Source organism: Triturus cristatus, chromosome 1_2 (assembly GCF_964204655.1).
Source record: "Triturus cristatus chromosome 1_2, aTriCri1.1, whole genome shotgun sequence".
Classification (NCBI taxonomy): Eukaryota; Metazoa; Chordata; class Amphibia; order Caudata; family Salamandridae; genus Triturus; species Triturus cristatus.
Window position 1 is genome coordinate 66,705,637 of NC_140580.1, and position 24,481 is coordinate 66,730,117.

The window sequence follows — 24,481 nt, forward strand, 5'->3', positions numbered from 1 at the left end:
GCTGCTCTCGGGGGCCTGATACAATGCACATCCTGGGACGAGGTGCCAAGCGTCCTACCCCAAGATGGGCAGGGTCCACGAAGGGGAAGCTTCAAAGGCTTGCTGCCTTTGTGAGCTTCCCCAGGCCAATTGCTGCTTTCAGCAACTGGTCCCCACTGGTTCTTACCCCCACTTTGGGCAGGAGAACCTTCGGGGAAAAACAAGTGAGGAAGAGAGGTGTGCCCACCACTGCCAACTCCACCCCTCAGGTGGGGGAGGCGAGGTGAAGCACAGCTCTCAGTCCCCGCCATCTTGTAGATGGGGGGACCCAGCCAACCAGGGACAGGCTTATGCCCGCTCCCACTGGAAGGTGGCATAATAGGGGGCGTACCCACCCCAGGGAAGGGACTCATTGGTCCCAACGTGTTTACCTACCTGTAACACCCCTAAATCCAGTATTTAGGGGCAATTACTGAACCTTGCTTCCTCAGACAAGAACCTGCAAAAAGAAAAGAAGAAGGACCGAATTGCTGTGCTGAAGCTAACAAGAGGAGGACGCCCACTGACTTGGCCCCAGCCCTACCGGCCTGTCCCCACCTCAAACCTGCTCCAGTGAAATCGCAGTGTGTCCTGCAGTCAGCAACCTCGAGAAACCCATAGGACCTGCCTGCCTTCCAAAGAAAAGACTCTGTCTCCCGTGAACACCAGATTTGTTCAAACACCAGACTCCAGCGCCGCAAGGATCTGCGAGTTTGCACCACTCTGCACCCGACGCCCACGTCCCGAGTTTGAGTGACCCAACACCAAGAGGAGGTCTATCTGGCAATCCTGACCCGAGATCCCACCCCTGACCTGCCTCAAGCCTCCAGCCGACACCTGCAGCCTCAAACTGGAAGGTCCCCGCAACCGCGACCAGGAGCTGGTAGGAAGATCCGACCCTAAAAGGCACCCCTGCACCCAACCCCCCACAGCCTTGGGTGGCCCAACCGACGGTGCCTAGCCAACCCCCAAGATCCCAACTTACCTCTCTAAGTGGTGGTTGCACCCAGAAGATGTTCGTCTCCGAGCCTGCAGTGCTTTTGCAAACCGGATACTCCCCATTGAAAGCTAAAGGGCTTCCGACGCCAAACCAGCACTCTGCACCTGGCCGTCCCAGTGCCGCTGAGGGTGCAACTTTTGTGCTGGCCTAAACCTCCATTTATCCTGAGCTTAAGTCCAGGATCTTTGCTCCCACAACCCAGTGGCCTACTCGTCAGCAGCCACCAACCGGAGGCCCCCTATCCCCCATTGGATAACATTGGGCCTCAGCACTCTGCACCCAGCCGCCCTAGGGCTGAGGGTGTAACAAGAGTGCATCCTTGACCCTGTGGCACCCCTGAGTCTAACCCCAGAATACCAACTCCCACAACAAAGTACTTACTTTTAAACCAATAACACTATTTTCCTCCATAGGATAACATTGACTGTTTTTCTGTGAAAAGTTTCTAAGTGTGGAGTTGGAAAATCTAAAGAAATTCTTTAAAATTGTACGCACTAACAAAAACGCTTTTACTTAACTGTTTACAGGAAATGTCCCAGTGTAGTATCTAGGTATACTACACTGTGTAAGAAAAGTAATCTAAAAAGTAACTTACATGGTATTTTACTAAAAAGCCCATTCAAAGTATATGTACTGCATTTACAAAGGATTGCATTTCTCAGAAACAATACTGTAAGTCAAAACAAAGTGTATTTACAAATACAATCCAAACTGTATTACAACTGTATATTTACTGCAAAGTATTTATCACTTACCTGTGCCAGACTTGTTTGGTTCTAGGAAATAAAATAACTAAAAAATATTTTTATACAAGAACAACTCGTCTGCAGTTCAGTCTTTGAGTGTGTGTATTCATTTTCAGACTGAGTGTGTACAACAAATGCCTAACAAGGTCCTCTGATAAAGCCTTACTGCTCACCTACACTACCACAAATAGAGAGTGAGGTGCTATCTAACTTTACCTCTGCCTACCTTTGGGGTTCCACTGAACTCTGTACATACTATACCTCACTTTGGTATAGTATATACAGAGCCAGCTTCCTACAGTGTTGGACCACTCAAACTCAGCCATGGGCGTCGGGTGCAGAGTGGTGCAGACTCGCGGATCTTGCCAGAGCTGGAGCCTGTTGGTGAACAAATCCGGTGTTCACGGGAGACAGGGTCTTTTCTTTTGAAGGCAGGACAGGTCCTCTGGGTTCCTGAGGCTGCTGGCTGCAGGGCACACCGGAATTTCACTTCTGCAGGTTCGAGGTGGGTACAGGTCGGTAGGTCTGGGGCTAAGTCAGTGGCCGTCCTCCTCTTCTTAGCTTTGGCACAGCTGTTCGGTCCTTCTTCTTTTCTTCTTGTAGTTTCTTGTCTGAGGAAGCAAGGTTCAGGGGTGCCCCTAAATACTAGATTTAGGGGTGTTACAGGAAGGTAAAAGGTTGGGACCAATGGGTCACTTCCCTGGGGTGGGTACACCACGCATTATACCACCTTCCAGTGGGAGGGGGGCATGAGCCTCACCCTGGTTGGCTGGGTCCCCCATCAACAAGATGGCAGGTACTGAGAGTTGTGCTTCACCTTGCCTCCCCCACCTGAGGGGTGGGGTTGGCAGAGGTGGGCACACCTTCCTTCCTCACTTGGTTTTCCCGCCGGTTCTCCCGCCCAAAGTGGGGGTCAGAACCAGTTGTGACCGTTTGCTGGAAGCAGCAAAAGGCGTGGAGAAGCTCACAAAGATGGCAAGCCTTTGAAGCTTTCCATTCATGGACCCTGCCCATCCTAGGGGAGGAGACTTGGCACCTCGTCCCAGGATGTGCATTGTTTTAGACCCCTGAGAGCAGCAGGCTCTCGACACAGGGGTCCAGAAACATGTCTTGTGGTGGCAGCTGAAAGCAGCCACTCAGGCTGGACACTAGTGGTAGGTCGTTTTTCAGGGAGCATCTATAAGAGGCCCTCTGGGTGAATTTTTCATTAAATCCCACAATGGCATCAGTGTGGGTTTAATGTGCTGAGAAGTTTGATACCAAACTTCTCAGTTTTCAGTGCAGCCATTATGGTACTGTGGAGTTCGTAATGACCAACTCCCAGCACCATATACTCTTAATGGCAGCACTGCACTTACAATGTCTAAGAATTGACTTAGACACTGTAGGGGTACAGGGCTCATGCACCTGTACCCTCACCACTGGTATAGTGCACCCAGCTATAGTGGTGACTGATCTATGCCAGGGCAGTGAGTTGTAGACATGGCACACAGGGATGTGTGCCATGTCGACTCTTCACTTTGCTCTGCACCAGAACATGCAGCCTGCAAAGGCAGTGTGTGAGTGTAAAGGTACAGGGCCTCTAAGGGTGGCACAATAAGTGCTGCAGCCCTTAGAGGCCTTCTCTGGTCACAGTGCCCTGGGTACCTGTGGTACGATTTACCAGGGTCTGACCTGTGGCCAGAGAGTGCCAATTGGGTTTGGTCTCCAATGCAGTTCTAGGGAAAGAACATAAGCCCTGGGAACCTGATTGGCAGGAGCCCAGGACACACTCAGTCAAAGCACATCAGCAGTTCAGCAAATAGTGGGGGCAACCATGCAGAAAGAGGGCACTTTCTCACACCTGCCCTTTGTATTTGCATCAGATTGACACTCATCTTGCGGTCGGGAAAGCATTTGGGGGCATATTATCAAGGCAGGCGATAAAATTATCGCCACTTTAGCGGCAGAAAACTGCAGCTAAAACGGCGATAATGGGCTTGATAATATGCTTGATGGAATTCCAATTGAAGCTCAGGTTAGATGTCCTTCACATCTAACATGGGCTTCAATTGGAATTCCACAGAGCATATTATCAAACCCATTATCGCCGTTTTAGCAGCAGTTTTCTGCCGCTAAAGCGGCGATAATTTTATCGCCTATCTTGATAATATGCCCCTAAAATCTTCCCTCTTCTCTTGGAACATTTCATTTTGGACCAGTCTTCTGTCTTGTTGACGCAGCTCTTACTCTAGTTCTGCCAGGATACGTTTCTCAAGGATGAGAGGGCACTACAGGGCTCTGTGTTTTTTCAACTAGCTGATCAGGTTGTTAGGGGTATACCACGTGGAAGGTAACTGACCAGGGTGCTAACTCATTTTAATGTTGTTGTATCAGTTTTTATCTTACTCCCCATTTGGTCGGGTCAGGATCAGCAGGTCGCATTGGAAAATATAAACCTTTTGCAAGAAAATGTGTACTCACCTCTGTTGGTAGGTTTGGTTGATCATTGGTCTAGAGAGTCAGAGTTCTTACTGGCCTCTCTAAACATGATGGTGTCATATGGCATGCTCTTCACATCATGAGACTGAAATTGCCCTCCCATTGGTGCTCATTTTACCAGCCTTCTAACAGAAGAATTATCCTTGAATTCAAGCAAGGGTCTTCCTGGTAACATACAAATGTTTGCTGCAGTCATGTAGCCCTCTTAACTACTCAACAGCATAGGAATGTTGACCTGCTGGCACCGCACAGGTATGGCATTACTTTGCTGCTAATGTTGCCCTCTTATTGCTGCTAATCCACCTTTGCTAATTATCAAACTTTAGTTTTAAATTTGGATTTTATCTTGGTAGGGTGAGGCTTTTAATCATTTTCATTTTATTTAGCACATACCTCAATGTAGACATAGGCACACGTTAGCTTTTTAAAATTTGCTTAAGTAACCTGACGCAGTTCTTCTCCTCTCAGGTGCTGGATCACTGGTCTATCACTGCATGTGCTGATTGTATGGAGGGAACGATTTCCGGCACCTACCCAACAGAAACTGATTGTCAGCGCCCTCCATTTTTGGGCGGTTTGATGGTCTAGTTATTCAAATGTCCTTATTGTTGCCAGCTGCCAGGTGCAGATGCACAGCCGGCGTGCCACGTGGGCGCTGCTGGCGCCTCGAAGCCCGTCTGCCCCTGTCCATGCCTGGGTGCCGCGAGCTGACAGGGATGGTGAATATTTTATGTAATGGGGAACATGCCTTGCTTATCTTACACCAGCACTGACCTCATTCATAAAAGGACTGCAACCCCAAGCCCTCTCTGTACCGGAGGACTGCCTTTGGATCAGGTTGGTCCTCACCAATGTAGTTTTTGCAACTTTGCATGTCTTCCCTCATCCTCCCCAGAAACGTACAAACTCGCCTATGTTACGGGGCACAGTTTTTTTAGCAAAGAGAGTAGGGTGCCATTAGAAGTTCTTAGGCCTTCCAGTTCTTATGTACAGGGCCTCTATCTAAATGCTCGCTCCATCCCTAAACATGCCTCTGAACTCTGTACCTTTTGGACTCAGACCAACCTAATATATGTTTCATAACAGAAACATGACTCCATTCGACAGCTTCTCCCTGGATTGCCATAGGCTATTCCACTGATAACAGATTAATTTGACTGGATAGGCAGTCAAAAACCAGGGGCAGGGTTGTGTCATTGCCTCCCGAAACTCAATTAAAAATACGCTATTGAAATCATGTACTTCTACTTGGATAGAGATGGTTATCTTTAAATTGGAGGCTACTCTAAAGTCAGCCTGGAGGAGGCACTAGTTTACTGTTTACTGCCCACCAGGTAATAGGAATGACTTTAGTACCAAGTTGGCCAAAATAGCTCGCCCTGCATATTTTAGCAGCAGTAAGTTTCTTGTTGATAAGCAATTTTAACCACCACGCAAAGTGTTCCGACTCAGGCAAAATGTGCCTGCTCTCAGATCTTGTGTACTTAGGACTCTATCAAAAAATGAAAGGCCCGACTCATACTGTGGGACACATGCTGAATCTAGTATTTTCTAATGCCTGCAATTTAGAGGTAGTTCCCCCTGTTGCTCAGGTGTGGAGTGGACAGATCACTACACCATTACTTTTCATTTTGACATAGAGAAAATCGTACACTCTAAGAAAAGAGTCCCAAAATGTACAAGACAGTGAAAGAAGATAGTACCTCCTGTATTTACTCCAGCTTCCCCCGCCAATCCCATAAAGATTATCAAGACATTAATATCTCCTTAAATGTTTTTGAGGGAGACCATATACAAACCTTAGACATTATTGCTCCCCTTAAATTTAGTAAAGCTAAAACAAAGAACCTTGCTTCACCCTGGAATCTTTAAAAAGAGAAAAGACAGCTTGCAGAAAGCTTGAGCGAAAGTGGAAGGCCTTTGAATCGGTCGAAGATGAACTCAGTAATAAATCTGCGTTAGGAAAATATCACAAAAATATGAAAGCTGCAAGAAAGATCCATATTGTTGACAGGATCAATCATGCAGGATATTCGACGAAAGAACTCTACAGGATCCTAAAGGGATTTTCCAACCCTGCTACATGCACTTTTACTATTCCATCATCCCAGGTGTTCTGTGATGATCTCGCAGACCACTTTGAACAAACAAATTCTAAGGCTTATCAATCCTTCTTGAAAATTGTGGAATTGGTACGATTATCTCCACCTACACTCTCTACCACACTCCTGGAAACCTTTAATCCCATCACTCCTGAGCAAGTGTTGATTCTGTTAAACAGGATCAAATCGGGATTGGCTGAGGATCCTGCTCCACCATGTATTATTGCTACCCTGGCCTCAGCACTTCTGGCCCCTATCATGGACCTATATAATCTTTCTGTGAATCTGGAAGCTCTTCCAACAAAATGGAAAGCAGCCAGGGTCAGACCAATTCTTGAAAAGCCTACAACGGATTCCATAGATCCAGTAAACTACAGACCTATATCTTTGCTCCCCTTTCTTGGAAACGTCATTGAGACCAGAATCAGCCACAAACCCATTCGCTGTTAGATCCCTCCCAGTCCAGTTTCCACGCATCATATAGCTCAGAAACAGCCTTGGTGGAGGTAACCGATACACTCAGACTTGCTTTGGACCAGGTAAATTCGACCATGCGTGTTCTCCTAGATTTATCAGCAGCCTTCGACACCATCTCTCATGCAATCCTAATCCAGATGATGGGGGAAATTGGTGTCTGAGGCAAAGCACTGGGCTGGCTGGACAATTTATTTTGGAATCTGACCCATGCCGTTCAGTTGGATTTTTTTAAACTCCAGAATCGTGGCCTTAGATAAGGGGTTCCGCAAGAATCCATCTTAAGCCCTACTCTTTTTAACATATATGTGGTTCCCTTGGAAAAAGTTATAAGGTCATGTGGCTTTGATGTCATTTCGTATGTGGATGACACTACTCGTCATCGCTATGGGGACAAAGCCAGAGTCTACTAAACACCAACTCAGGAACTGCGTGATAAAGATTGCCGCCTGCATGATGGCTAATTTCCTTCAACTGCTTTCCAGTAAAATGGAAATTTTGCTTTTTTGGGAAAGCACATGCAGTCTGGTCCAAGGAATGGTGGCCATCAGAACTGGGGACCTGTTCCACTCCCTAAAACAATAGTAAAAAATCTGGGTGTTCTTATTGATAATAACCTCTGCATGAAAGAGCATGTGATTTTAATTTCGGGCATGTGTTTTGGTCTGATGCGTATGCTCAGGAAGGTTTTTCAGAGGATCTCTTTGCAGACCAGAAAAACTCTTTTCCAGGCATTGATTGTGAGTCAACTGGACCACAGGAATGCCCTAACGGTTGAATTGAATGAAGACCTCATTTCTAAACTCCAAGTTGTCCAGAACACAGCCGCCCACCTGGTCTGCAACCTTCTACCTCGTGCCCCATCAGAACCTACATTACGATCACTTAATTGGCTTCCCATTAAAAAATGTGCTCTTTTTAAACTTATTTGTTTATTTTTCAAATATTTGCAGGAAAGCCGCGCATGCTACCTGAAAAACAAGTTGCAGCCTTACATCCCTGTCCGTCATCTTAGATCTAGTGAGCTAAAGCTGTTACGTCCTAGGCATATCCGTACGGACAGACATGGGGGCCTGTCCTTCTCCTTCTTGGCCCCCAAACATTGGAACCTGTTACCCCTGCAGCTACGTTTTTGCTCTGACTTACCTTCATTTTAAAAATCCTTTAAAACATGGTTGTTTAACCTCTACTGTACTCCAAACTATGTCCTGTGCAAGCTGCTCGAGCGCCGAGAGATCCCCTTGTGGATGCTTTGGGCGCTCTATAAATTCATATAACATAACATAACATCGAAGGATCTCTGCAAAAACACTGAATCCCACTGTGCCATTTTATGGGGATCAGAACATGTGAAGTACAGGTTATAGGCTATCCTCTGCGCCACACGCCTTGGCCTTTAAAAATACATCATGTTTATTAAAACTTGTGACTATTCGTTTACAATCTTAATAACAAGCGCATTAACAACCTGAGTGACCTTGCCAGTGTTAGAAAAGGGAGTTGTTGGCTCTGCGCAGTTCTCTGAAGCGATGCTTTAAACCCCTAAACAACCTTTCCTCTAGTTACATTTGGCAACAGTGAGACATTTCGGTGGTCAGTTGCTCCTGTGGTTGTAAAGCTAGGGTGACCTCATGTCAATGCTCCTGTGGTTGTAAAGCTAGGGTGACCTCATGTCAATGCTCCTATGGTTGTAAAGCTAGGGTGACCTCATGTCAATGCTCCTGTGGTTGTAAAGCCAGGGTGACCTCATGTCAATGCTCCTGTGGTTCTAAAGCCAGGGTGACCTCATGTCAATGCTCCTGTGGTTGTAAAGCTAGGGTGACCTCATGTCAATGCTCCTATGGTTGTAAAGCTAGGGTGACCTCATGTCAATGCTCCTATGGTTGTAAAGCTAGGGCGACCTCATGTCAATGCTCCTGTGGTTGTAAAGCCAGGATGACCTCATGTCAATGCTCCTGTGGTTGTAAAGCCAGGGTGACCTCATGTCAATGCTCCTGTGGTTGTAAAGCTAGGGTGACCTCATGTCAATGCTCCTGTGGTTGTAAAGCTAGGGTGACCTCATGTCAATGCTCCTGCGGTTGTAAAGCTAGGGTGACCTCATGTCAATGCTCCTATGGTTGTAAAGCTAGGGTGACCTCATGTCAATGCTCCTATGGTTGTAAAGCTAGGGCGACCTCATGGTGACAGGTTAGAATCTTGTTGAGGCAAACTCGCCCTTTCCTTGTACAAGATGAATTAGCATCACTGAGTTGAATAAGTCATAAGTTCTATTGATACATCAAAACTAAGCTGCAAGACAGTAGTAACAAGTGGTATGCAGAAATGAAATGTGTGTGGAGAGTGTGTCTTTGGGTGTGTGTGTGTGAGTAGGAAGCTGATAAAAGGGTGCGGCAAAGGGCGCATCAGTCTCCATGTGTGTTAGCCCTAATCTCCGGGTTAGGCTTGACCCAATGACAGCAGCCCTACTAGGGCGGGTGCCACATTTGCTAACGCTGCCTGCTCTACTGTTTGTCTCAGGGTCGCGGTAGCCAAGGCGCTCTGTTTTGGAACCAGGTGTGAATCACCTCTGCAGTTGCCTTTTTCTTGCTGAAGGTAGGTAGGATGGAAGACTGAGAATGCAACAGTGTTGCAACCAATAAACAGCAGGATAAACCCACAGACACACACACACATTTTTAGAGTGTCATAGTATCACATTACCACGACTGCCTCAAAAGTGACTAACACATGCAGCTAAATGCATCTTTATGTGCCTCGTTTCAAACAAGCCTTTGGAGTGGCAACACGGCTGATGTTGGTAGCTCACCGTACTGCACTTGCATGGAGAGTTCTTGCATGCCAGACTTGCAGTGCACAGAGCCACTTAACTCATACAGCCACAGCGCCTAGATTTCAGTTGCTGCCCATATAAGAGTCCGCCCAACCCTCTTCTTGCACTGCTCAGCAAGCTCAACTACCTTAGTCTATTGGTAGGCCCTATCCTCTATTCGTTTACCCTTATAGGCAAGGTTCCAAATTTTGCTGCAGGAACCGTCTGCAGGAGTCCCAGACACACCTTGTGTTACTCTCCCCTAAAATGAGCTATTTACAAGCTTTTGATCCTGTTTTTCAGAATTATAAATAACTCGTCTCATGAGGACTGCCTCTCAGCACTCCTGTGTGGTAACATCCTGTTCGCAACTTCCTGATTTTGGTTCTTTTTTGTAAGGGGACCCCTGCCTTGCAGCCATCTTCCTGCTAAAATGCAGCACGTCTCTCTGCTCACCCCGACATTGTATAATTTCGTTATGTAAATCTGCCGCTGTAAAGGTGATAGATGTCACGTGTTCACCCCAACCCCCCACTGTCCCAGTGACGAAACAAAGCGTGAGCAGGCTCCCTTGCAATATATGCCGAAGGGCCCCCTCAAACATCCGTAGGAGCTGAGGGGCCCCCACCAGTATGGGTAAGCCTGCCCCCCCCAACCCGTGCACCGCGGGGGGGTTTATTACGGCCCTCTGCTGTCCCATGTCTTGTGAAAGTGTTGCTAAGGACATTTCTTCTTGAAGTTTTCGGTTTCTGAAGAAGAAATCAATGGAATAATTAGAGTTACCCCCCTGCCCCCCGACTCACAGGGTTGCATTCATTCATAAACTTTTCCGGTCGTGACCCAAAAATGACAAATTAGTATAAGGATTTTTTTTACTAATATCAATTTCCCGCGTAAACGACGAGCAACAAGGCGCAAAGCACCTTTCACTCCTGGGCCCATGGGAGTCTCTCGAGACTTGATTACATGCTTATGCCGGCGATCCAGGCCGGGATGATTTGGGAGGTGCGTCATTTAGCCCGAGGTATTTCTGATCATTCCCCTATATGGTTGCAACTGAAGGTTGTCCCTGGAGCAGAGGGGAGAGTCGCACCCATTAGCCCCTGGTATCTACGTAACCCTAAGATCCGCGCGGAACTGGTCGAGTCCACTGAACAATACTTCAATGATAATGTGGGGTCGGTGTCGTCGGCCGTCTCCCTATGGGAGGCTTATAAAGGGGTGATCAGGGGGCAGGCCTTGTCCCTTATCTCCCACGCTAAGAGGTGTGAGAGAGCAGAGGTGGTTCGCCTGGAAACTGAAATAGCTGAACTGGAGAAGGACTTGGAGCGGGGAGTTACTGATGAAAAATTGCATGTTCTCAGCCTCAAACAATCAGATTATAGAGCGCTAGTCATGGAAGCCGCTAAAAGGGATGAGTAGAGAGCAGCAAGGACGACTGTATGATGTGGGGGATAAGGCCGGAAAGTTGATTGCTTGGTTGGATAAGAAGGAGAGAGCGAGCAGGGTGGTGCCCGTTGTGGAGAGGATGGATGGAGTGCGTGTGACTGACCCGGTGGAGATCATTGACTGCTTCGCGGCTCATTTCCGCGGGTATACTCTCCGGTTTCTATGCGTTCGGAGGAGGATTCTCATCTGTTGCTTAGAGACATTGCATTGCCAACCCTATCGGAGGCTGATGCAGTATTAATGGAGGCGAAGTTGTCATCAGATGAGATCGCTTTGGCCACTCGCTCGATCGCATCGGGTAAAGCTGTGGGTCCTAATGGTCTTCCCATCGAACTATATAAGTTGCGTCCCGATAAGATAGCGCTGTATCTTCGGGACATGTTTTTCGCGGCACGTGCGGCGGGCTTCCTCCCCCGTGACCAACGCCTCGCCAGTATAGTTGTGATACACAAAGAGGGGAAGCCGCGAGATCGCTGCGCCTCCTATAGGCCCATTTCGCTGTTGAACGCAGAACCCAAAATTCTAGCTAAGGTATTGGCAAATCGACTGGTTCGGGTCGTGGGCGACTTGATTCATCAGGACCAGTCCGGTTTTATACCCCATCGGAATACCGCTCTAAATTTGAGGCGGTTGCACGGCGTGCTTGCTAGAGCGGAATTTATACGTGAGCCGGCCATCTTGGCATCTTTAGATGCTACGATGGCGTTCGACACTTTGGAGTGGCCATATATTTGGGCCGTGTTGGCGAAATTTGGGTTCGGCCCTGAGTTTATTGGTTGGGTAAAATTACTATATGCTGACCCACTGGCCCAGGTGGTGGTGAATGGTAGGGTGTCGGCTCCCTTCGTACTGGGGAGAGGTACGCGGCAGGGATGTCCGTTATCACCCCTTCTCTTTGCACTTTCTTTGGAGCCTCTCGCCGCCTGGTTGCATTGGGAGCCGTCGTTGCGAGGCATTAGATGGACGCCGGAGTTTGAAGACCGTGTCTCCCTCTACACGGATGACATCCTTCTGTATCTCACCTCTCCCCGACAGTCGCTAATTGTGTTGGTGGACGTACTGAATTCTTTTGGTCACAACGCCGGCCTGGTCATCAACTGGGCCAAGTCGTGTGTTTACGTCCTCTCGGGTGAGGCCCCCCTCCTTCCACGGGATTGCCCCATCCAGATTGCTACACTGGGGTTCAAATATTTGGGAATCTTTATCTCTCTGGATCCCGCGGTCCGCTATGAGCGAAACCTTCTCCCTCCCCTCCAGTGATTACGGGCCAACGTCGCGAGGTGGCGACGACTTCCGCTCTCGCCGCTCGGACGGGCGGCATTGTTTAAAATGATGTCGCTACCTCGCTTCTTGTACGCTTTGCAAAATACTCTAGATGTCGTGCCGGCCCGTTATTTCCGGGAGGTGGAGGGTCTTCAGCGCCAATTGTTTTGGGATGGGCGGCCGCGGATTGCTCTCGCCAAGTTGACGCTCCCTTGGTACGACGGGGGGGTCGCCCTCCCCGATATTAAACGATACTATTGGGCGTCTCAGTTGGCGGCGGTGAACCACGGGATATACGGTCCTGCCTTGAATCCGGCCTTTGAGATGGATACATTTCTGCTCCCGGGTGGGGACTATAATAGGGCGCTGTACTCGGTGACCCCGGACAAGCGGTTGACAGGACCCACGCAGGTTGCGGTACGTGTGTGGCACGCTGCGAATGCTGCAATGGGGTGGAGGGATCGCTTGACTCGGGCGACGCCGTTGTATGCCTCTGGGCGGTTGGGCTGTTTGTGGAGATCGAAAGGCTTTGAGAAATGGGATATGATTGGTATCTGTAAGGTGGGTGATCTTTGGGCGAAGGGGTCTTTCAAAACGTTTGAAATGCTCAAAACTGAATATAAATTAAACGATAGAGAGTACTTCCGGTATGCCCAAGTCTACCATGCGTTGTGTTCGGTTTTTCCGGACGTTGCTGCTATCCCCGAGTATTCCCCACTGGAGGATAGAGTGTCGGATGGCTACGTGCCCGACAGCACTATTTCTCTGATTTATAAGAAACTCATTAATGATCGCGCGGACTTGCTGCTCCGTCTGCGGGAGGCATGGACGGGCGATGGCTTGGAACTGGACGATGAGGACTGGGTATCGGCGGTGGCCTCCCCGAAAGAGGTGGCGATCCCGGCCCGCTTACGATTTGTACAGCTGAAGATCCTTCATAGAGTGTATGTTACGGGCCCGGTTTGCTGCGTATGGGTTACTCGATGGATGGACTGTGTAAGCGTGGATGTAGCCTGCCGGGTACCTTTCTTCATATCTTATGGGAGTGTTCAGAGGTTGTGCGATTCTGGAATGGTATCCACACCGTAATGGAGGAGGTCATGCACGTCGCTCTGTTGCCAGAGGCTAGGAGGTGTTTGTTGAATGTCTGGGAACCGAATGATTATAATGCGGCACAGACGCAGTGGGTGACTCTGGGGTACATGGTGGCTAAGCGTAACATTGCACAGCTATGGGGCTCCCCGAGGCCGCCCACGATCGAGGTATGGAAGGAGAATATGGACTGGTGTATGTTTAGGGAAAAGACGGTGTATGTGGCGAGAGGCAAGCCAGGGAAATGGACTAAGGTATGGGGTCCATGGAATTTATATCGTGGACGTATCTGCACCCCGCCTCTGCCATTAGAGGTCGATATTGCTTTGTCCCCCTAGCCACGCATTCTGCGGGATGGTGTGAGGTGTGTTCCATGCTTTGTCTTCCCGTTGCCCCCCTCTACCGCTTCCAGACAAGAACTGTTTTGGACACTGTACGTTGTTCCCCGTCCCGGGAAGAGCACGCTGCTATTTTGGACTCTCATTGCCTTGAGTGTGTTTTATATTTAATAGAAAATGAAACTGTATTGTCCGATTGCTCCTGGCCTATGGCCACGGCCTGCTACAGGTGCTCACGAACTGCCGGGAGCTTTGCCTCTGGCTCATTTGAATGTGTGGCGTTGCACTGCGGGCCCTCGGGCTCTATAGCGGCCGGCCCTGGTGGTTGTAGGCCCTTGTCTGTATTTTATTGTGTACCAACGGTTTCTAATAAAAAAATTATAAAAAAAAAAACAAGGCGCAAAGCGTACATGGCAGTAGGAGCCACAACGTACCGGTGCAGATGGCCCCGCAGTCTTCGAGATGGCCGCAGTTATGCATGTAGAATCCATTGTTCTCGCATTCAAAGATGGACTTTTCATCTCCCTTGCAAATGACGTCATCCAGAAGAATCGGGCCGGTACCCTGTCCATAGTAAGAGTGAATGACGCTTCTAAAGACGTGGCCGCATCCGAGCTCTTTGCACAGAACTTCTGCAGATATATCAAACCAATTGTCGTCACACACTGTGCCCCAGACACCGTCATGAAAAACTTCGAGCCGGCCAGCGCATCTGTTTGGTCCGTTAACAAGGCGCACGTTCAGATCTGGAACCCAAAGTAAAAGAAGTGTTAGAATTGGGGAAAGGATGGGCGAGCATTCCAAAGGGGGCGGAGTCTGGGAAATTCAGTTAGCATAAGTCTAAGCTTGATTGCATGCCAAGGGGGCGCGGTGCTTGCTGGTGCCTATGCAGGTGCACACGTTGTATAGTTAGTTTCTGAAGATGCATCTGCTTGGCAGCATTGTCTAGCAAAGTATGGCTCCTGATTTAGAGGTTAGTGGAAGGGTTACGCGGTCACAAACGGGACGGATATCACAGCCGCCATATTACAAGTGCATTATATCCTGTGGCACTTCTGAAGTGCCGGACAGGATATCCCTCATGTTTGTGATGGAGTACGTTGTCCGCCAAACTCTAAACCAGGCCCATAAGCTGGTAGGCTCCAACAAGTGCTTTACCCATTCTCGCTTCGTCCGGGTCCCATGAAGACCAAGGGGCAGATTTATGAGGTTTTGCCGTAGGGAAGCGCAGCAGGCCTTCCTGCTGCGCTTCCCTACGGCAAAAGAAAAGGGCAGGGATGCGCCATATCTATGAAATGCGGCGCATTCCTGTCCTTTTCCCCTGCGCCGGCGCCCAATGGGCTGCCTGCGCCAACGCAGGCACCTCTGCACCATGGTGCAAGGGTGCCTGCGTTGCGGGGATGAATATTTTTGTACAGGAAGGGAAACCTTTCTGTACAAAAATAATCACAAGAGGTTTTTCCTCTTTGTATGGGTGCTGCAGAATGCAGCACACACAGAAAAAGGAAAAGCGAGGAGAAATAAAGATATTTCTCCCCGTTGCGCCTCCCTTACGCCTCCCCTGGGGAGGCGTAAGCTTTTGGCGCTGCCTCAGATTTACGATTTCTCGTAAATCTGGGGCAGTGTCAAAAGGCCATGGATGTTGCTGGGAACGCCCCCAGCAACACCCATTGCACGCCCCTTTAACGCAGAACACTGCGTTAAAGGGACTGATATTTATGAGGCAGCATTAAGCCAAAAAAAGTGGCACAGTGCTGCCTGATAAATATCACGCAGGCTTCTGCGCCACAGAACGTCACAAAAAGTGACGTTCTGATGGCGCAACGGGCCTCATAAATCTGCCCCCAGGACTGTAGGGAACCTGATCACTGAACACACTGGCAGCGGTACTACAGAGGGCGAGGGACATGTCTAAGAACAAACACATTGCATTTACATTCCACTTACATAATGATCGGGGTAACTGTGCATTTCAGGAAGAACCAGGGCACAACATTATGGATTAATATATGCCCAGAAGGAGAGTACAATTTTATGATTTTTTAAAAATTTGGTTCAACAAAGACAAAGAGGCAGCCGGGTTGACAGCAACCGCACTACCTCGGCTAGTCACGTAGTGGGCTATGTACTCGTATTGCCCACCTCAAATGGCCAGCTGCCACATGACCCCAAATAGAAACATGAAGAAGGTAGATGAGAGGCAATACACACGATCAGCAAATTAGAGCGCACAAAGTAATGTTCATTCCAACAGTCGTTTATAGGTTTCGTTGTATGTTTTTATTCTACACAAGCTCTGTGTGTAGCTGTAGAAACAGGCAACACATTTCACCCTAGCAAGCAGTGAAGTTTGAAAGTGGTGATGCTGTGGGGAGCACAACTTGGGGTGTTGTAGCAGCATGGGGGGTTTAGGGGCCATACCCCCATGCAAATGTTTTTAAATAAATGAAGTGAAATTATGTATTTTTCATTAGAAGACATCACTGCACAACTTAGTCGGTATCACTCATGTTTCCTTTAAAAAACGATTAAAGAGTACATTTAGCTCCATGAAGTGTCAAATGATTCTACAAATTAAAGCCTTTGCTGGCTCCAAGCAGCTTTTTCCTGATTTCTACGGAACAGCAACACCCTTCCTGACTTCCACGTCCTTGTCTTCACAGTATAGGAGGCCACCCTCTTTCCCTTACAGTCCGAGGCGAGTCATTAACCAGTGTGGGTAACACCCTTCATCAGCCAGGCTAGCTTGAATCTAGTGGCAAAGTGAGCAAGGGACCCACGTCTGGGCATACCCTGTCAACTTAGGGCGAACAAAGCAAACACAAGGAGATGATGGCTTAAGCGCTGAAACTTTTCAGACACTCACCCCCAGTCACAGATCTAGTTTGAATCCCTCATCATTCTTTAGGCTCACTTCGCCACCTCAGTTCAGACCTATCTATATGCAAATCAATCTTGACCCTGTGCCTCATTGGAACAGTCCAGCCCGAACTGCCACACAAAATTATGATTATCACATTCAGTTGACATTATATTTCATGATCCTTCTAGATTCTAACTATTAATCCTAGAAACACATCCTGCTATTTGACATATTATTGCGTACTATCTGCCCCTTATATATCTTTTCCAAAGGGTAGGTAGAGCTGTAGTCCTTTCATACCCTCATATATCATCATTGTTTGGTGAAACCCATATTTATTTAGATGCACTTCTTTGTTGCACTGGCGTTAATCAGATTATTGTTATATATATATATAGGCATAATATATCTTCTATATTACCTTTTTATACTTCTCTCGCCTATCTAATTATCGTTCTTTATAGTCTCACCTGATCGTTCTAGACCTCTGGCTCCTAATGTTTTTAGGCGCTGATATTGGTCATAAATCAGTCGTTTTTATGAACTGCGATATTTATGGTTAGATTAACCTAAAGGGAGAGAAATGCAGTTCACTACCCTTTCCACCTATTGCCTATATACAACAAATACAATAATATTTTGAAACTGGGTAATACATCTTTATGAAATCCCGACTGCCGGCTTATTATTTCCGTTTATCCGGATCTTTGATATATTTAAAACACTCTGTTGTTATGACACATGTTGGCTTTAATGGGCCTGAAATGAACAGGAGAGCTAATCGTTAATCTTATCTCTAACCAAATTATCATTAGTTTAGGAACATGTCAGGCAAAATCGTACCTTAACTTAGTAATTGACAGCGAATCTTATTCGTTCACTGTCCCCAGCGTGTCAGTGCCGATACATAGAGGGGCTGACTATTTCTTGCCTCCTCTAGCTTGTGCCTCGATATGCTGTTAGGGAAGGATGAAGAAAGGCATAACTTAGTATTTCATTGCCTTCTACACATAAAACTAGCCTTAACCGCCTCTCGCGTTCGCCTCCTTACCTCACCTTCAATATCTGCAGAGTAACGGGATACGTTCTCTTCCATTCGTTTGGATGTGAGAGAATCACGGGAAAATGTCAGATTTAAATACGCATACGTGCATCCTGATTGTTCAAAGCCAATTCTATGTCAGGACAGGAGGCTCCGATTATGCTTTCTCATTTCTTTATTAGAAATGCTCAGCAGCCAATAAAAACACAGTAGATAAAGAGAAAAACTACAGTACCCATAAACACCAGGGTATCACGTGACCAACCATAGAGACCATAGTATAAAATGTCATGTAGAGAGTATCACCTCCTCTTTCTTTGCTGCTCCGCAGACAGTTAAGTGTATTTTTCTTTATTTATGAATATGTATATTGCTTTGTTCTAAGACTGGGTTTTTTAATGCCTGTTATATGCCCCTCGGGCGCTTTATGTCAGCGCGTTGCCGCGTTGTTGTTACTTCTGTTTCCATGGTTATGCCCCATAGCGTATTTTCTCCCGTAGCGTATTTCTCCGCTCGCCGCTTTCCTTTGTTGCGGGGTGCGTGAGGTTTCCACCTTCCCAAAGCCGGGCGCATCGCGCCCGTGTCTTTCATTCTTGTGGAGAAGGAGAAAGGGGGCTTGGAGGCTTGCGCTTTGCCTGCGAGCACTCCATTTTGTTTTGAATACCGGGCGGCCGTTCTGCGCATGCGCGGCAGCCATATTGTTTCAAAATCGGGCGATTCTTCGTCAGAGGAAGGTCGTATTTTGCGCCCATTGCCCACAGCCTGTGTATTTTTGCCCCACATACGCCCATTTGTTATTTAAATCTTTTGGGCTGTACAATTTATCATAGGCTTTGCCTAGAGTGACAGTTTTTTCTGTGACAGCAAGCCCTCCCTCCACGTTTAGTTTCTTGTACTGTGTTCAGGCTTCTGCCTGCACTTTCGGCTTGCTGTGGGTTTTTTCACTCCCCCTGCATTGTGCCTTTGGCCATTATTGATATTTGTCATCTCTGTGGGCATTAAATTTTACTGCACTTCGGTGTCATAATGGAGGACTATTATGAAGATGACTATTACTATGACGATTATGCCTCTGGCTCTCTGGAGCACGATTTGGTTGAGGCTTTGGACCAGGGAGTACAACAGTCGGTCAATAATGCGCGTGCTATTAACCCCTTAAAGCGTCACTTGTCTCTCTGCTCAACAACAAGGCTGGTTGCCACCTGGTCGTGCATCCTCTAAGTCTCCTAAAAATCCACACAAATCTGACTTTCAAAAGTTGGCAAAAAGTTTGTCTTCAGACAGGTCGTCTCCTAAGGCGACGGCTGGGACTTCGTTTTCCACCTACCCTGATACTGATGCTGATGACACTCATTCCTCCACTTCCTCTGAACTGGATCCTCCTCCACGAAAAAAGGCTCGTAAGGACCACTTCGTGGACGCTCCCTCACATCCCTCTATACTTACTTTTGAACCCTCAGATATTGTTCATCCAAACTCCTCTTCTTGGTTGCCATCTCCTGCAGTGGCAGAATATGTTCAAGCTCATATTCGCCAACCTTTTTAAAAGGATGTCAGGGCTCGCCTGAGATCCGAGTGTCCACGCCCAGATTTAGCTGACCATTTGGCCGAAACCCCAGAAGAGGATCCTACAATGGTCACATATCTAAAAAAGTTCTCCAAAGACCCCAAGAAAGGTCTTGACAGGTCCTGGCGCTCCTGCCAAGAGAAAGTCTTGGACTTATTGGGCCCGCTTACAAAAATCCTGGATCTTGGTGTTCTCGCCAAGGAATCTTCAGCCCTTGTTGATCCGGATGAGCTCATTGAATGGTCCCAGAGGGCTATTTGCCAGTTGGGCAATGCCAACTGCGCAATTTCTAGTGAGCGACGCCGTTCCATTCTCCTTAAACTCGATCCAAAGCTGGCGGAGCTCTCATCGTCTGAGTCCGGCCCCTTGGCTCAAGGACTGTTGTTTGGTCAGCCGTTCCTGAAGGAGCTTACACATTTTGTGGCCACCTTCAGTGGCCTTGACATGGCTCAAGCCTCACTGCGACGAGCGTTTCGGACGTTTTTTGCGAAGGCCGGACGACATAGGGGGCGCTCGTTCGGCCGTGGCTCTCAACAGAATTCCCAGAGAGGATTCCAGTCCCACAGAGGGGGTGGTCAGGACTCCGGTTTCAATACCCGTTCCAACTTCTATCCCTCTCGCAAAGGGAGAGGACAGTTTAGGAATGTTGATTCGGAGGACACCAAGGAGGTCATCAGGACTCCAACACTTCAGGTGAGGTTAATTCCTGCTTCCGAGGTGGTTTTGGGGGACAGGATCCAATTTTTTCTCCACAATTGGCATCTTATCTCCAACGATGCTTGGGTGCTGGAAATGGTTCAGGGTTACAAGATAGAGTTTTACCAGCCCCAGCCTCAAATCCTCCCCCCAACCCTGTTGTTTTTCTCCTTTCAGGATCAGGAGTTCATTTCAGCAGAAATAGATTCCCTTCTCGCAAAAGGGGCAATCCTTCAAACGACCCGTCATCCACGAGCTTTTGTGAGCACGGTGTTTCTGGTTCAGAAACGAGGGGACGGATCCCGTTTAGTTCTCAATCTAAAGGAATTCAACGGAGGGGTAGTTTACCACCATTTCAAAATGGAGGGGATACATCTGTTGCGAGATCTTCTTCGGGAAGGGGATTGGATGGTTCGACTAGATCTCAAAGATGCGTATTTGTCGATTCCAATCTTCGGCCCCCATCGTCGGTTTCTTCAATTCCAATGGCAGGGGGACTGGTTCGAATACAAGGTTCTCCCGTTCGGCCTCTCGTCAGCTCCATGGTGCTTCACGAAGCTTCTGAAGCCCGTCGTGGAATGCTTGCATGCTCGAGGTGTCCGCATGATTGTTTACTTGGACGACATTCTGATCATGGCAGATTGTCCACGCAAGTTGATTTCTCATCTGGAATGGTCGATTGACCTGTTACAATCTCTAGGATTTCTGGTGAATCCTCAGAAATCTGTTTTCATCCCATCTCAAGTGATAGACTTTCTAGGTTTCCAGGTCAATTCTCTGACCTGTCAACTTCTCTTACCCAATCAGAAGATTCGTTACATCAAGAGGGAGTTGGCTTCGATTATCTCCAAACAGACTGTATCGTTGAGATCTATAGCACGTGTCGTCGGACTATTGGCGTCTTCGATTCAGGCATTACAGGGCACTTCAAAGGTTGAAGATCCGTCATCTCCAGAACGGCCTTCGCTATTCCGATCTAATTCCTCTCTCAGAGGAAGCACGGTGGGAGATGCAATGGTGGTTAGACCACATGGAAGCCTGGAATGGGCGAGCCCTATTCGGCTCTTCTCCGGAAATAGTGATAGAGTCCGATGCCAGCCTGTGGGGCTGGGGAGCCTGGTGCGGTCCAATATCGACGGGGGGTTGGTGGTCTCCTCACGAATTGACTCTCCACATAAATTGCCTGGAACTCCTGGCGGGGTCCTTTGTGATCCGTTGTTTCACTCCCCTTCAATCCAACTGTTGCATTCTTCTCCACATGGACAATGTCTCCGCGGTTCGTTATGTCAATAAGTTGGGCGGCACGAAATCCAAGATATTAGCGGAGATCGCCAAAGACTTTTGGCATTTTTGTCTGCAAAAGAAGATCACTGTTATTGCCGAATACCTTCCCGGCCGCAACAATCAGATTGCGGACTGGAATTCGCGTCACCTTCGGGATTTCAGCGATTGGAGGCTTCATCCTTGCATTTTCCGCTCTCTTCGTCGGGTTTGGGGCCAGTGTCACATCGACCTGTTTGCTTCCCCCCTCAACACTCAACTTCCCCGGTTCTTCAGTTGGAGGCCAGACCCGGAAGCCCTGGCCACGAACGCATTTCTTCAGACCTGGCCTCCCCTTCTGTGCTACGCCTTTCCCCCGTTCATGATGATTCCCAGAGTCCTGGCTTGCACAAAGCGTTATCAGTCGGAACTGATTCTGATTGCTCCTCTGTGGAGGGCTCAAGCTTGGTTCCCAGTTCTCCTGGAAATGTGTTGTGCAGTGCCGCTCCTTCTTCCCCTGAAGTGGAATCTCTTGCTGGACCCTCTCGGCAATCCGCACCCTCTGATTCAGTCAGGCTCTCTCCGTCTTCTGGCATGGCGACTTTCGGGGACCATTGGACGGTCCCAGGCCTTTCACGAGACGCTTTCAAGTTTATCAGTGGATCTTGGGCACCCAACAGTCATAAACGCTACTCAGGCTCCTGGAAACGATGGTGTGCTTGGTGTGTTCAACGGGAAACTAATCCCGCTGCGGCGGATGTATCTCTGATCATTAACTTTTTAGCGTCTCTTGCTTCCTCCGGTTTGGCTTATCGGACGGTTAATAATTTCCGTTCCGCCATTTCGGCAGGTCACGTTCCCATTGATGGTAAACCTGCGGGTGAACATCCTTTGATTACTAAATTACTTAGGGTATCCATCTGGCAACTCCCCCAGATCGAAACTGGTGGGGCATCAGTTGTGTGGCTTTAATTCCTAACAATTCTTCTGCCCCTGGAAAATTAAGAAATGTTCTAGTAGTAATTTGTTGTTACCCATCCCCATGAGACCAAAGAAATTAAATTATTTTGTTCTTCGTTAATGTTTTAAAGAATGGGGTGGGGGTGGTAAAGTGTTGCAACTTTATGAGGAATTAATTAGAATTTCTTTTTAATTTCTTTTAGACTGTAACTTTGTTTTTTATTGTGTATTGTTTCTTGCTTTTATAAAAAGGGAGATGTGTGGTAATTTGCAATATATAAGCTCTAGGCTTAGAATGTAATGAGGTCACTGGAGCACGAGCAGAGCATTCCTTCTCTCTGCATTTTTTCTGTGTCAGTTGCTCCAGGGCCCCTTCATGAAGAGATGTACTTTACTGAATAAACCTACTGCTTCCACTACTATCCTGGTAGTGTCATCATTACAATACTGCTGTTCTATCTCAATTCAATTCAATTCAACAACACTTTATTCGGTTACAACTATAACCATAAAAGCACATAAAAACATAATAAAAATTTAAATTTAAAAAGCAGTTCATAATGTTTGGAGAAAAGGTAGTGGACCGGGTACATAATCCTTATTTCATTTTTCATATGTTCACATCATAATTGATTTCCTGCAATTAAAAATATTTTTTTAAAAGACAGTTACAGAAGCTATTACAAATTCTGTCTCTAGCTATTGTAGAGCCACAAACGCTGGGCGACATTGCGTCATACCATATACTTGTAAGACAGGAACAATCCATAATTTTCTCTGCTTAGAGTAAAATTTGCAAACAAATAACACATGTATAGTTGATTGTACCAATATATCATCACACGGGTATTTACCTAGCTCTCTTGACCAATCGTTTGTCTCGGGAAAGCTTAATGATCTGTGCAGAATACCCAGGCGAAGACGCATTAATAAAAATCTATCATAATCATTTGTTATCAAACATAAATACGGCTGCATTCTGAATGTTGTTAGTGTGAGATTATGTGCTTGCACCGTAAATTTGTTCATTTCCACACATATTCTCCTTTCACTCAATAAATTTAGACAATGATTTTTAAGGTCTTTCCTGGATATCGTATTCATAGTACTAGGATTGTCATAACATTCTTGGTGGCCTAAATTATATAAAAAGAATTTCACGTGCAGCCACCTAACTTGCTTCACCCCCTCCATGCCCATGCAATCTGTTAAAATCCAACGATTAAACTGCGTTTCCTCTGTGGTCCATATCCTATGCCACAACAGAACAAGTTGAATTTTTATAATATCTTCTAGATATTGCAACCCTAGTTCTGTTTGGCATATGAAAGAAGAGGTACTGTTTGGGACCATCAACAGGAATCGCAAAAACATGCTTTCGGCTACCTGAATAGGGCCCACATCAGCATACCCCCATATACCAGCTCCATAGGAGGCAACAGTTACACATTTTGCTTTATAAATATTTAACAATTCGACCGTGGGGCATCTGCCTAATTTCCTACTAAAATTTGATAAGGCAGATAAAGTCCTTAAATACAGTCTCTTAGTTTTGACTGCCTGTACCCAAGAGCCCGTATGGTCAAATAAAATTCCAAGGTAGGAAAAGGGCTTTGTACTTTCGATCCGCTTGTTATCTATACATATTGTGCTACACTTTGTGCACCCTGTACCACAATTCATTGTAAACGTTTTTGATGAGTTAATAGTAAGGCCCCGGTCCGACATAAAATTTATAAAACTGGTAACGACCTTTTAGAGTCCCAATGGTGCACGAGCCATAAGGACCGCATCATCTGCGTATAATAATGTGGGGATGCATTGCTTACCAGCTGCCGGTAGATCCTTACATTCCTGAACTAAAACTTTATCAAGACTGATTATATACAATGTGAAGAGGAAAGGTGCAAGGACACAGCCTTGTCTCACACCTCTCCTCACTCTAAAGTGTCTTGTGCATTCCCCCTCACCCCGAATCAGACCCTAGCCTTTTCCCCTGAATAGAGCTGCCTTAGGAAGGAAATTAAAACCGCATCTACACCCATTTCCTCCAAAATCATCCACAATTTACTATGTATCACACAATCAAACGCCGCTGTCAAGTCGATGAATGCCAAGTATAGAGTTCCCTTTTTTGCCTTAATGTATTTATTCATTAAAATGTTGAGATTAAGGCCCTGCTCAATTGTGCCTAACCTCTTGTGGAAACCACATTGTAGGTCGCTTATTATTGACCGGTCCTCTGCCCAGTCCTGCAATCTATTCAATAGTACTCGGCCTACAATTTTCACGGTTGAATCCAACAAAATTAAAAATTGGTA

General features: G+C 47.1%; 1 protein-coding gene across 1 annotated transcript in view; it reads right to left on the bottom strand.

The window, feature by feature from the left end:
- Nucleotides 1–24,481, bottom strand: part of LOC146866807 (scavenger receptor cysteine-rich domain-containing protein DMBT1-like) — a 731,947-nt gene that overhangs the window by 127,023 nt on the left and 580,443 nt on the right. Inside the window, exon 3 of the mRNA XM_085617711.1 lies at nucleotides 14,207–14,518. Within this exon, the coding sequence (XP_085473837.1) occupies nucleotides 14,207–14,518 (312 nt within the window). The remainder of the gene's footprint in view (nucleotides 1–14,206; nucleotides 14,519–24,481) is intronic.